At 25.9% G+C, this 12,412-nt stretch overlaps 9 protein-coding genes across 9 annotated transcripts in view, besides 16 other annotated features; 5 read left to right on the top strand and 4 right to left on the bottom strand.

Annotated features, from left to right (window-relative positions):
• Nucleotides 1-8: 8 nt before the first annotated feature.
• On the top strand, nucleotides 9-740 carry EDI_180260 (uncharacterized protein; the record flags this gene model as incomplete). The annotated part of the gene is made up of 3 exons (XM_001734798.1): nucleotides 9-52; nucleotides 118-284; nucleotides 337-740. 3 exons carry the CDS (start codon nucleotides 9-11, stop codon nucleotides 738-740), a joined length of 615 nt encoding a protein of 204 aa, XP_001734850.1.
• Nucleotides 63-97: a sequence feature (AT_rich).
• Nucleotides 290-318: a sequence feature (AT_rich).
• An 89-nt stretch (nucleotides 741-829) lies between the features above and the next one.
• Nucleotides 830-853: a sequence feature (AT_rich).
• Nucleotides 854-898: a microsatellite.
• Nucleotides 899-1,044: 146 nt separating this feature from the next.
• EDI_180250 (60S ribosomal protein L35-3, putative) lies at nucleotides 1,045-1,383 on the top strand (the record flags this gene model as incomplete). Its single annotated transcript, XM_001734797.1, has 1 exon — nucleotides 1,045-1,383. One exon carries the CDS (start codon nucleotides 1,045-1,047, stop codon nucleotides 1,381-1,383), a length of 339 nt encoding a protein of 112 aa, XP_001734849.1.
• A 21-nt stretch (nucleotides 1,384-1,404) lies between these two features.
• Nucleotides 1,405-1,485: a microsatellite.
• A 132-nt stretch (nucleotides 1,486-1,617) lies between these two features.
• Nucleotides 1,618-1,701: a sequence feature (AT_rich).
• A 141-nt stretch (nucleotides 1,702-1,842) lies between these two features.
• On the bottom strand, nucleotides 1,843-3,474 carry EDI_180240 (uncharacterized protein; the record flags this gene model as incomplete). Its single annotated transcript, XM_001734796.1, has 1 exon — nucleotides 1,843-3,474. The coding sequence occupies one exon, from the start codon at nucleotides 3,472-3,474 to the stop codon at nucleotides 1,843-1,845; it is 1,632 nt and encodes a 543-aa protein (XP_001734848.1).
• A 552-nt stretch (nucleotides 3,475-4,026) lies between these two features.
• On the bottom strand, nucleotides 4,027-5,955 carry EDI_180230 (uncharacterized protein; the record flags this gene model as incomplete). The annotated part of the gene is made up of 1 exon (XM_001734795.1): nucleotides 4,027-5,955. The coding sequence occupies one exon, from the start codon at nucleotides 5,953-5,955 to the stop codon at nucleotides 4,027-4,029; it is 1,929 nt and encodes a 642-aa protein (XP_001734847.1).
• Nucleotides 5,956-6,160: 205 nt separating this feature from the next.
• Nucleotides 6,161-6,192: a sequence feature (AT_rich).
• A 245-nt stretch (nucleotides 6,193-6,437) lies between these two features.
• Nucleotides 6,438-6,630: a sequence feature (AT_rich).
• Nucleotides 6,631-6,733: a microsatellite.
• A 55-nt stretch (nucleotides 6,734-6,788) lies between these two features.
• On the bottom strand, nucleotides 6,789-7,448 carry EDI_180220 (uncharacterized protein; the record flags this gene model as incomplete). The annotated part of the gene is made up of 1 exon (XM_001734794.1): nucleotides 6,789-7,448. The coding sequence occupies one exon, from the start codon at nucleotides 7,446-7,448 to the stop codon at nucleotides 6,789-6,791; it is 660 nt and encodes a 219-aa protein (XP_001734846.1).
• Nucleotides 7,449-7,560: 112 nt separating this feature from the next.
• Nucleotides 7,561-7,583: a sequence feature (AT_rich).
• Nucleotides 7,584-7,624: 41 nt separating this feature from the next.
• Nucleotides 7,625-7,646: a sequence feature (AT_rich).
• A 231-nt stretch (nucleotides 7,647-7,877) lies between these two features.
• Nucleotides 7,878-7,916: a microsatellite.
• Nucleotides 7,917-8,269: 353 nt separating this feature from the next.
• Nucleotides 8,270-8,297: a sequence feature (AT_rich).
• Nucleotides 8,298-8,448: 151 nt separating this feature from the next.
• Nucleotides 8,449-8,501: a sequence feature (AT_rich).
• Nucleotides 8,502-8,609: 108 nt separating this feature from the next.
• EDI_180210 (translation initiation inhibitor, putative) lies at nucleotides 8,610-8,993 on the top strand (the record flags this gene model as incomplete). The annotated part of the gene is made up of 1 exon (XM_001734793.1): nucleotides 8,610-8,993. The coding sequence occupies one exon, from the start codon at nucleotides 8,610-8,612 to the stop codon at nucleotides 8,991-8,993; it is 384 nt and encodes a 127-aa protein (XP_001734845.1).
• A 25-nt stretch (nucleotides 8,994-9,018) lies between these two features.
• Nucleotides 9,019-9,054: a sequence feature (AT_rich).
• A 22-nt stretch (nucleotides 9,055-9,076) lies between these two features.
• Nucleotides 9,077-10,483, bottom strand: EDI_180200 (uncharacterized protein; the record flags this gene model as incomplete). The annotated part of the gene is made up of 1 exon (XM_001734792.1): nucleotides 9,077-10,483. One exon carries the CDS (start codon nucleotides 10,481-10,483, stop codon nucleotides 9,077-9,079), a length of 1,407 nt encoding a protein of 468 aa, XP_001734844.1.
• Nucleotides 10,484-10,882: 399 nt separating this feature from the next.
• EDI_180190 (uncharacterized protein) lies at nucleotides 10,883-11,841 on the top strand (the record flags this gene model as incomplete). The annotated part of the gene is made up of 3 exons (XM_001734791.1): nucleotides 10,883-11,357; nucleotides 11,402-11,520; nucleotides 11,629-11,841. The coding sequence occupies 3 exons, from the start codon at nucleotides 10,883-10,885 to the stop codon at nucleotides 11,839-11,841; spliced, it is 807 nt and encodes a 268-aa protein (XP_001734843.1).
• Nucleotides 11,363-11,384: a sequence feature (AT_rich).
• A 79-nt stretch (nucleotides 11,842-11,920) lies between the features above and the next one.
• The window catches only part of EDI_180080 (prp4, putative), a gene marked incomplete at both ends in the record, with an annotated part of 1,215 nt that continues 723 nt past the window's right edge, over nucleotides 11,921-12,412 (top strand). The window contains 2 exons of the mRNA XM_001734790.1: nucleotides 11,921-12,038; nucleotides 12,096-12,374. Of these exons, the coding sequence (XP_001734842.1) occupies nucleotides 11,921-12,038; nucleotides 12,096-12,374 (397 nt within the window). The remainder of the gene's footprint in view (nucleotides 12,039-12,095; nucleotides 12,375-12,412) is intronic.

Here is a 12,412-nt window from a genome sequence, read left to right as displayed (position 1 = left end):
ATGTGTCTATGGAATATTATTTACATTCTTTTTTACAATTACTACAGTGTTTGTAATTCTTCTATTAAAACAATAAAATATTTATTTAAGAAAATAAGAACTTATCTTTTTCTTTAGTAAAAATCAATTATCAAGACTCTTACCTAATAATAAAAGTTCATTAACAAAATGGTTTGATGGAATTAATTCATTTAATATTGGATTTAGTGTATGTACTATTGTATCAAATATTGTGTTATTAGTTTATTGTGAAATATTATGGCAGTATCAAGGATGTTTTGTACGTTTGTTAATTATTTTATTATAAATATAAAAAAAGTTATTCATCTAAATTAGTTGAAGCATCATATACATCTACAATATTTGAAATAATGTTTGGATTTGAATCAAGTGTTCATTTTCTTTTATGTGGTATATCAATGATATTTTTTATTCTTCATTTACATGAAATATTTAAAACATTTATTGATGTTGAATTTAAAAAGATTAAAAGAAGAGAAATGATTTGTAGTTTTATTCTTGTATTTTCTTTCTTTTGTCGTTGTGTTTTTAATTTATTATTTAATGGTATTGCTGTCACTAGAAGTGAAGTCCTTGAAAAAGATGTTTATGATTATCATAGAGTCTATGAAGATTATAGAAACCAATTCCTTAATGGTCCAACTGACTGGTTTAGTATTATTGTAACAGCAATTACACCATTGGTCACAATGCAAATGATGGTAGACTATCCTTTTTAGTCTTGTAATTCATTCTCTTCTAAATCATTTAACGTTATATATAACAGAGTTTCAAAAATAGATAATAAAAAACCCCTCTTCACTAAAACTATAATAAATAATTAAAATAATATAAAAAAAATTAGATAAAAAGAAAAAAGAAAAAAATAAAAGAAAAACCCTTCAAACAAACTTTGAAGATTGAGCAAAGAGTTTGTTACTGTACATACCATATTTGTTTTAATTCATTATTTTAAATAAAAGTGATATCTTATTGAAAATATATTAACAAATAGTGTCTTTGAAGATTTCCGCCATTAAAGCCATGAGCAAAAATGATATGAATGCTAAGTTGGTTGAACTTAAAGGAGAACTCGCCAACCTTAGAACCGCTAAAGTTACTGGTGGAGCTCCAGCTAAAATCTCAAGATTAAGAGTTGTTAAGAAAGATATTGCTAGATTATTAACTGTCATGAACACCCAAAGAATGGAAGCTCTTAGAAAGTATTACAAACAAGCCAAATATGTTCCAAAAGAAATTAGACCAAAGACCACTAGAAAGGAAAGAAGACAATTAACCAAAGCACAACTCAACCTTAAAACTGTTAAAGCTGCTAAAAAGGCACAACACTTCCCAGCTAGAAAATTCTTTGTTCTCGCCTAATTTTAATTTTGGTTGTTGATGACTTTTTTATTCTTTTATTTTTCTATTATTTCATTTTTTTAAGGGTTTGTTTTTATTATTCATTATTCATTTTCTGTTTATACTACAACATTATAACTGTCTTTGTTATTTACTCTTTGACTAACCATTCATTGTCTTTATTATATTCACTTTTATTTCAAATATTGTCTTGTGTCTCTATTATTATTTACTCATATTTCTTACTTTCAGAACTAATAAAAACAAATTTAAAAAATCTTTTTTCATAAAAGCAATAAATAGAAATAAAAAACTATATTAATTGAAAAAAATATAAATGAGAGTTAAGAAATTAATTACAAGAAGAAAAATTAATCATATTAAAGAACACGAAAGAAAGAACAAAAATTATCTGTTAGAAAAGCAATGAGGAAAAAAAAATAGGATTAATAATAATTTGAAAAATTAGATCAATCATTATTAATGACAGTCAAAATCTCCATTTCCGATAAATTCTCTAATAATAGAGTTACCAGCGAAATCGACTGAATCCATAGGTAAATAATATTGTAATAACCTTTTATATGACTGTGCAAATCCGTAATTTTTGTCATCACTTGATACCATCCTAAGTAGATTCAATGAAAATATAATTAACCCATTAACCTCTGTAGTTAAAAAGGTAGAATAAACGAAATCTGCATCTTTAATGTACGGATAAATCCAGACTTTTTCAGAACTAGCAACAGCATCCCAAACTCCTAATGTTTTTGAAGCACTATAAGACCTAAATATATTATCTCTTACCATTCTTCTTTGAATTCTTAAGAAATTATTATTTAAAATTACATCATCATTTAAACATAGTTTGTTTGATAATGGTGCAATAAACACTTTAACTTTTTTATCGTGTGGTATTTTTTCTGTTAATCGTTCATTTAAACAATGAATTCCTTCCATAATAATAATTCCATTTTTCTCTAATTTCACTTTAGTTCCTTTATTAGGAACTGGTGTTGATGTAGCAAAATCAAATTGAGGTACAACTACTTCTTTTCCTTGCATTAACCCACACAAATGATCATTAAGCAATCCAAGTCTTAATGCTTCAATACACTCCCAATCTCTTCTTCCATCAGGTCCAAGTGGACAATAGTCTTTATGGACATAATAATTATCTACAGAAAGTACTAATGGATTATATCCAACTCCTTGAAGTCCTAATCCTAATTTGTGAGCAAACGTTGTCTTTCCACTACTTGATGGACCAGCAATTAATACTAATTGTGTTGGCCGTGATTTAATAACTTCAATTAACTTACTTAGTTGTTGTACATGATAATTCTCACTTTCAATCATTAATTCATTAATAACCTTTTGTGCAATTTGTTTATTAATATAACCAACATCCATTTCTTTATTGAGTTCATGTGGACATGTAATAATTGGAGCGTCATTAAATTTGTATGAATCTGTATGAATTAAGCTAGGGAAACAAACTAATAAAGAGCCATTACTTTCTAATTTAAGTTGAGAATATTCAGGTAGTATTGATGGTTCTGAAATATATGGTTGATCAAATGAAAGAGTTGCAAAGTTATTAATAATAGCACATGGATATGTTGGTTCATTTAGTGACTCTATCAATGATTTAGAATGAGGTTGATGAGTTTCAACAAAATGTAAATTAAGATAAGAATGAGGTAATTGTCCATTAGAAATACTTTGGGTATGGAGTTCATTAAATTCTTTGTTTAATTCTTTTAATTGTTCTTCATTTAATTTAGGACTAACACAAAACTCAGTGCAATCTGAATAATCAGCAATAACTGTCATCTCTACATCAGGGTATAACTTATGAAGTGCATATCGAGCAATTAATATCTCTGATCTACGAGCCATGTTTTGTCCTTCTACACATCTGATATAACATGGAGATACAGTACATCTTGTTGTTTGAATATAACTATTTAGAGATTGTACAATACCATTAACTTTTAGTCCTACTACTACTGCTGGAGTTCCTTGTATTCCAATCTCTTTGACTACTTGATCACAAGTGATTGGAAAAGACAAATTATATAACTTCTCATTATAAACAACACTAGTCATATTTTTGTTATTTTTTTAAGTTTCTGTTAATTACTCAGTTCTTTTAGAGAAGAATTGGATAATTTCTTTTGGCTTCTAATTTCATTCTTAAAACAAACTCCATTTTCATTTCTTTCCTTTCTGAAGATTCTTTGATAAATATGAATATAAAGCTCTTAATTTTAAGTCTTCTAAAGTTTCAGGAATTATACCTAATAATTCGATATTATTAACCAGTTCTAAGAATACGAGAACCAAAAAATTTGTTTTGTTTCTTTTTTTTTTCTGAAGGGTTTTTTTATTTTATATGTAATGACAAAGAATTAAGAGAAATTGAAGAAATGAAATTAAAGAATACTTAAAATGACACACAAGAAGAAATACATTTATTCAATTAAAAAGAATAAAGCAATAAAAATTAATTTGAAATAACCCTACGTTGAAAAGGATTACCAAAGAGTTAAATATTTATATAAACCTTATTTTTTAAAGTCACTTGGTATGAAACAAACTTCTTCAAACCTTTTTAATCAATACAATTTTGATTTCTTTTTATATAAGTAAAATAAGACATTAATTTTCTTTTTTAGGAAGGATATGATCTTTCTTGAGTGGAAGTTGACAATTCTTTCTATTTATATCTACAAATGAAGTTGGAGTAGTTGACTGAGAAATTGGAACAGAAGAAATAGGTGAACCGATGTAAGATGTAGAAACAGATAATGAAATTTTTGGTTGTGTTATTTTAGTTAAAGGTTGATTTTCTTCTTTTACGATGATTGTTTTTCTAGAGTCATTTGGATTTAGAGTTGCAGAAAATGTTCCTATTTTTGATGAACGGGTTAAGAAGATTGAACCTGTTGGTCCACTTAAGAAAACAGAAGATTTTCTCATTTTTTCAGATTCTTCTTTTTGGCGTTGTGAATCACTTTTTTCTGTTTCATAAAAAGATAAGCATTGAAGGACTTTAGAGAATGAACTTCGTTGAAGAGTTTCATTATCTGATTTATGTTTATTAATGGATATATCAACTTGTTCCCAACGGCAAGTATTATCAAACTGATTTTCTAGTTCATCACAATCTTCTTCTAAGCAGTCCATACATTGTCTATCAAAACTTTCTTTCTCAAAAAGAAAACAATCACAAGACTTACACCTCAAACATTCAGTGTGAAAAGTTAAATTTTTTCCATACACACAAACTGCTCTATCCATGTCTATCTTTTGACCACAACCACAACATTTTTGAGGTTCATTAGAAATATCTCTCATTCTTAAGAATGGAGGTTTTTCTTTTGATTTAAACAATGGGCAATCAATGAAGATAGATCTTCTAAATTCAGGCATCACAGAAATATAATTAATTCGATGTTGAATAAAACGTTCAAACATTTGAGATTGATTGAATGCAGTTAAAAATATTTGTAATTCAGTGGAACTTGATTTAATGAAATTTTTATTATTAAACACAAAACCAATATTTTGTTGTTCAAAGAAAGCAAAATACCTACCAAAGAGATCAAGGAATAATTGACTAAAACAATTGCAAATCAGATTATCAGGATGTTCAAATGATGGATTATCAATAATACTTTTTAGTTGATTTAATAATCTACCAGTTTCTTTAAAAGCAAAAAGATTTAACCCACTTTTACGTCTTTGAAATTTAGAAGTTAAAACATTATAAATATTAATATCTAAAGTATTTGAATACAACTTATTAATATTTATTAATCCTTGTTGTGTTGTTCCAAAAATTAATGGTGTTGGACAACCAGCAAAACCAGCATAACTTTCTTCTATGGGTAACATAGGAATTAAAACACCTTGCCATTCGAATGGAATTAAAATTTGTAAAAAGGCTTGAATGATTGGCATTCCTTGATCAATTGATTCTACTAAAAACATTGTATTTTCTTCAAGTAAAATACGACCAAGTAATTCAACAAAATCTGCAGGACCCAATTTTTTCAATATAGGAAAAATAGGAATTTCTGGATTATGAGAAATTATAGTAGATTCATTAATAACTAAATCAGATTCAGGATATTCATATGCTTTTAGTTGACTAAAAAGGTTTCTGAGATGTGTTAAACCTTTTGTATTTAATAATTCTTTTAATACTGGAAGAAGACGAATATATAAAGAAGAATATCTACCACTTACTAAAATTAATATCTTTGGAGTTTTATCATCATTCCATCGTTGAACATAATAATAATATCGTTTCCCATTTTCGTCTGTTGAAACAAATGAATGAATTAAAGGTGGAACAGTTAAAAGGTCTTCTTTCTTTACAATCTTTGGAACATCAGGATAAATAAAATACATTACATTTGCTATATTATTTCTACTTTCATCATTAATTCCACAGTTAATATTAATGTGTAATGGATCACTTTCAGATGATGTCACAGTTAAATAAAATGCTTGTAAAAGTAATTGGTGTGGATATTTTGGTTCTAGATTAGTTGGATTTTTACTTAATTGTTTAATAGACATTCTATTTTTATTAGTTCTTCAACAAATAAATTTTTCCACTTTTTTTCTTATAAAACTTTAATTTTTAGTAAAATTTCTTTTAATTCACCTTTGATTTGTAAATAAAATATCTTAAAAAATATAAGTCATTGAAAAGTTCTCTCATTAAATACTTTTTCATTATTTCCTTTTTCAATATCATAAAATCCTTTTTTTTCTTTTTCTCTTAATTTTTCTTATAAATAATTTTTAAAAATTGAATACTTCAGTAATACTAATAAAATGATTTTGTTTGCAACTATCTCAGACTTATAAAATCCTTGGTACTTCTTATTCTCATTATTATTTAACATTAAACCTGGTAATTTTTTTAAAAATAAGTTCTATGCAAATAAGTTAATAACTAAAAATTTACTTATGTAAACTAACTTTTTTATTCTGAAAATAATTATTTCTTCAATTTTTATTCAAAAGATTATTAGAGACACTAATCTAAAATGAAGTTTAAATAAAACTATTATTTAAAAGATATAATACATAGTCTTGAAAATTAATATTTTGTTGTTATTAATAATTTTAAATTTGTTATTAAAAATTAGTTATTAAATGAAAGAATAAATTTGACTATTATCAATAATTCATTAAAGTTTTACTTATTTTATGAAAAAAAGAAAATAATCTATAAATTTTTATTATAATAAAAAAAAAACTAAAACAAAAAAAAGTTCAGGGAAATAAAAAATAAAAATTATGTTTAAAAAAAAAGAAGAAGAAAACAAAAAACAGAAAATGAATAAAATTAAGATTTTTGTTTTATACACAAGAAAGAGCCATTAAAACAGAAAAGGCTCTAATTAATGGAAATAATGAACACTTTGAGCATAAACACCAAAATTAAATGCTCTTCTAGAAAGGGTATTGTACTGTACTCTCCAACGCTCTGAAGGATTTTTTTCCCCTAATAGTCTATAATATTTTTTTAATAAAGCAGCATCATTATATAACAAAGATTGTAATTGAAGAAGAGTTTGAATGTATTGGGTTGTATCAATTTCAATTAAGGAAGTTTGTGATTGAACTGAAGGAGATAGTTCAACAGAACTAACCACAGTTTTAGCACCACTTTCTGAAGACTCACTTTTATTATCATTAGCAGTTTTACTACGAATCCTAAAAGAAGCTCTTAACTTAAAATTTTTACCAGTCTCAATGTTGGTGCAATGATTAAAAGTATCCAATAATATTTTTTTCCAGTGTGGTTTGGTAAAAACACTAAAATCTTTTACACAATTCCAATGTTCAGTAACAAACTCATAAATGTCTTGCTTCATCGAATAAAATTCCTTCTCTGGTTTTAGTTCTTTTAAGGACTTAAGAATAAGGATACAAAGGTCTGTAGTTTTTATTTTCTTTAAACCATTTCTAAGAAGTACAACTCTTTTACATAAACAACAAGTACAATGATATTGGTCTTCAAACTTTTTTTCATAAGTATTAAAATTAGAGGTTTGCATTGTAAACTTAAAATGTTTGAATAATGAGTAACCTTAAGTTTAAATACCTTCTAGGTTTGCTATTTTTGTTTTTCATTTTAGTTTTTTGTTCTTTTGATAACCTTACATTTACAAAATTTTTTTAATATTTATTATGTCTTGCTTGTCATCATCCTTTTGCCCTTTTAACTATTAACTTAATTTTTTTTATTATATTTTCTTTGGAATAGTTTTAATACACTAGGATTAAATCTGAAACAACCTAATATAAGATGTTAAGAACCTTCTTCTTTAAAGAGAAACCAGAACTAATAATTTGTATAATATATAGTATAAATAAACCTAAAATAGTTATAAATATGAAACACAAAAACCACAAACCCTTATGATTTTTGGAATGACGTTTTTAAATCTTCCCTATCAAGAAATAAAAAGTACAGGAAAGACAATAAATAAAATTTAATAAAATAATATAAAGTAAAAGTAAAAGAATGAAAATGTTGAGAAAGAATAAAAAAGGGATATAAGAATATAGTTATTATTAAATCGGCAAGAAAGGTTTCATATCCCCCGTTCTATCTATTTGTTTAAAAAACAAAAGACAGATTGGGTTGAATATTATACCAAATTACCTTAGTAATTTAAAGAGAATAAAAGAGGAGATAGTATTTGGTGATTGTTTAAACAATCATTCTTATAATACTAATCTCTCTTTCTAAAGATTAAACATAAAAAAGTAAAGTAATCGTAATTACTAATACTTTATTAAAATTTAGGAGATAATTAATTTTGAGTTCAAATAGCTTGTTATTCTTCTTATTTTTTCTTTTTGATGACATTAGTTTTTTATTTTTAATAACTTTTATTATTCATGATGGTTTTGTATAAAAAAAGAAGAATTTAGAAGAATATATAAGAAAAATTTTTGTAATTCTATTGGTTCTTTTAAGTAATCTCGTTTGTTCTATTTTTAAATTTCATTTAATTCTTTTTCTAATGATTTCTTTGTATTTTTGAAGAGAAAAATAAAAAAAAAACAAAAATCTAAATTAATTTTTTGTTATTTGTTTTAAAGAAAATAGAAAGACTGGAATCGAAGAATAGAAAGATGTAGAATCTAGTCGAAGTTGTAAGAGAAATGATATAAACAAATCAAGATCTCATTTAATTCAATTCATTGGTATGAGTAAATTAACTGTTGTTGCATCCCCACTTGCTCCAGAAGCTGTTGGTGCTTATTCTCAAGCTATTATTTGTAATGGTATGGTTTATTGTAGTGGACAAATTGGATTAGATAGAAAAACTGGTGATTTTGCTGGTAAAACTATTGAAGAACAATCTAAACAAGTTATGACAAATCTTAAATATGTTCTTGAGGAAGCTGGTTCTTCAATGGACAAAGTTGTTAAGACTACATGTCTTCTTGCTGATATTAAAGACTTTGGAGTCTTTAATGGTATTTATGCTGAAGCTTTTGGAGATCATAAACCAGCTAGAGCTTGTTTTGCTGCTGCTGCTCTTCCAAAAGGTGCTTTAGTTGAAGTTGAATGCATTGCTACTCTCTAAATTACATTTCTTTCTTTAGTTTTGGTTTTTTTATTAAAATAAGATATAACAAATAATTTTACTTGTAACAAATTATTTTTCAACTAATCTAAATCCATCCAATCATGTTGTGTTGTTGTTTGGATAAACAACTCTTCTATTGATACTGCTACTTGGGAAACTTGTTTACAAAAATGATACTCTAATTTACAAATACCTGCTTCTAAAGCTGATTCACTTAACAACTTCAAAATATCAAATCCTTTGAACATACACACTATTAGTAATTCTTTTATTCTAGTTAATGTTTGAATAAGAAAATCATTTGAACAAAAGAGTTGAAGCAAAAAGATTCCATACAACTCAAATATTGGAAGGCAACATAATGTTAATTTAAATTGTTCATTAGCATGAAGCACTAGATTATTCAGGAAAAATATTAGTGATTGTAATTCTTTTATTGTAAAATAATGACTATTTGCAATAATAGTTTGGATTATTTCAACTAACTCTGTATGGAAATCTAAATAAAATACTGTCAAATTCCCAAAAATAATTAAAAGTTGTGAAATATCATTTTCATTATGTTGTGGTCCATTTAATAATTCCTTAAGTAATATAACCATTTTATGAACAATCTCTTTAGAAATACATGTCTTTCCCAAATTTTCATTGAGCATTGATAATTCCGTAAAGAAGTTTAGAATAGAACGAAACAAAAAATTGTTTTTAGTAAAGAGAAAATATGTAACTGTAGGTAATAGTTGTGATTTAGATAATAATGGTTTGCAATAAGGTTTTTGTGTAATTAGTAATGACAAACAATCAACAAAGGTATTTGACAATGGTCGAGTATTCAGGAATAATGTAATTATTTGGTGAAAGTATTCATAAGGATAAATAGAATGTTCTATAATTCTTTTAAAACAAGTGGCACAACTATCAACAGTAGAAGGAGATTGGTGATATAACTGAATACAAGAACACAAAGAAGAGAGAAGGTCTTGTACTTGAACCACAGACAATGAGGGAGCTAATCCAAGTAAGTTAGCCAAAAGCCATAATGCTGTTAGACGAATTTCATTATCAAATCTGGTAATAAATGGATTAATTATTGAAAAAATATTATAACTAAAGATAATTTGTGAATCGAATTTTTCGAAAGAACTTATAGCAGTAAGTGTCCATAATATAATTTCAAGAGCTTGGCTGGAACTTTGTTTATTTTGTAATATTATTAATACAATTTGAATCCCATTATTATCTATAAATTCATTGTTCCAATTTCTTTTACTCTTCATTATGGTTGCTCTCAACTTCTTTAAATTTTCATCTACATCAATTCCTTTTTGTATTTTTAATAATAGTCCTTGAATACTTTCTTGGAGAATATTGATATTATTTCTTTGATTTAGTAATATCTCTTTTCTTCTTTGAGTCCTTAAAAGTTTAGTCATTTCTTCTCTTGTTTGGCACAGAGAAGATAAGGAAGGTGCAACTCGAAAACTCATCTATTGGATAAAACAACTAGTTCCATAAAAAGAGTACAATATATTTAGAAACACTTTTTTAACTTTTTATGTACTTAGTCGTTTTTATTTTGTCCTTATTTTCGTTGTTTCTTTAGTTTTGTCATCAGTATAGGTATAAGTTGTTTTTTTATCTGATGTTATTTGTTCTTACTTGTTTTTATTTGTTTCTTAATCAAATCAATTTGATAAAATAAAAATGGAGGGTCTCATTCCATTCTGGTTTTTTTCTCATAAGATTTCTCTTTTCTTTTTTACTCTTTCACTAGAAAGTGATACGATGACTTTAATAAAATGATATGACAGAAAAGAAATGACAAAATGAGATGAAAAGAGAATCTAAGATAGACTTCATGTTCCAAAGAAGGATTTCAGTTATTTATGTCAATGAATAAATCCCAAAAATCTAAAACACTAAAAAGAAAAATAACATGGGACTTAGCAGCTCAATTAGTTGAATATGCAACAGCTACAGATCTCAAAATTATTGATGAATCAACTAACTTAAGAATATGTAACTTACTAAAAGCCAATAAGAATAAAGCTAAAGATTTATTGAATGTATTAAGAAAAAGAATGCTCAATAAAAGAGATAATGTTGTTTATTTATCTCTTGTTTTACTTCAACAAACAATTATTGAATGTCCAGAACTTATTGATTTATATTCAACAAGTGCTTGGCAAGATTGTTTTATCACAACACTGCTACGAACTAATGTACTAATTGAAACAAAGAAGAAACTCTTGTCAATTATTCGAGGAATGACAGAATCATTCCCAAATGACTTACTATTCAAAGATACTTATGAACAAATAATTCAACATGGTATTGAATTTCCTGAAGCAGCTCATTTTGGTTTGTTTATTTTAATTAATTTATTAACAAACATAATAGTATAGACAAAGAAATTTCATTTGTAACAAAAGTATCTAAATCAAAGTTTATTGATGAGTGTGAACAATTAATTGGTTATTGTCAGTTCTTAAACCAGTCATTTGATTATTTAACTATTTTGGAAGTTTGTTGTTTTTAATATAATTGTTAATTAGATACAAATGAAAACCACTAACTATAAAAGTTAGAACAACTGAAAGAAGACACAGAAACAAATGAGTTAATATTTAAGTTAGAAAAGGCTCAGCCGATTATTATTTCTTTATTAAGAAAAAAAGATTTGTCAATAGATGTTATTCAGTTAGTAAAAACAACTCATGAACAAATTAAAACAACATTAGAACGTCACAAAAAATTAACAGAAAAGTGGGTGCATTTAGCCTGTACTGATAAGAAAATAGTAGAAAATACACAATTTATGTTTGAATCAAAGAAGTTAAGATAAATTCAGTCATTCATTGTTTTATCATTATTTAATTTCTATGAAAAAAAAAAGAAGAATAATAAACTTAAAAATGTTAAATATGTCTAGTGAAATAGACATTTTTGGGGATGATAGTTCTATTGATATTCCCATTACAAAAGAACAACACCAGTTCAATGAAGCTATTGAATCAATAACAGACAAAGATGGATATTTTCGTTTGTATTCTTTTTGGAAAGAGATGAATAAAAAGAAGGAATAATAATTCATTATAGTTGGAAGAAATGGAGAAGTTGTAAATGGATATCAACTAGAAAAGAAGGTTGGACAAGGGACATTTGGAACTGTTTATTTAGCTAAAAAAATAACAACAATAAAAGAAGAAGTTGCATTAAAAATTATTCGTAAAAATGAAAGAATGGTAAAATTATCACAAAAAGAAGCACAATTAGTAAAAGAAATAATGTCATTAAAAGGAATTTATATTGTTCAGTTAATAAGTGAATTTATGTATAAAGATCATTATTGTATTGTTCTTGAAAAAATGGATATGAGTTTGAGAGAATATTATCACATAAACCAAATGAAGAAG

Source organism: Entamoeba dispar, genomic scaffold (genome assembly GCF_000209125.1).
Source record: "Entamoeba dispar SAW760 scf_1105229458601 genomic scaffold, whole genome shotgun sequence".
Classification (NCBI taxonomy): Eukaryota; Evosea; order Mastigamoebida; family Endamoebidae; genus Entamoeba; species Entamoeba dispar.
Note: the sequence above shows the minus strand (reverse complement) of the source record. Positions and strands in the feature narration are given on the sequence as shown.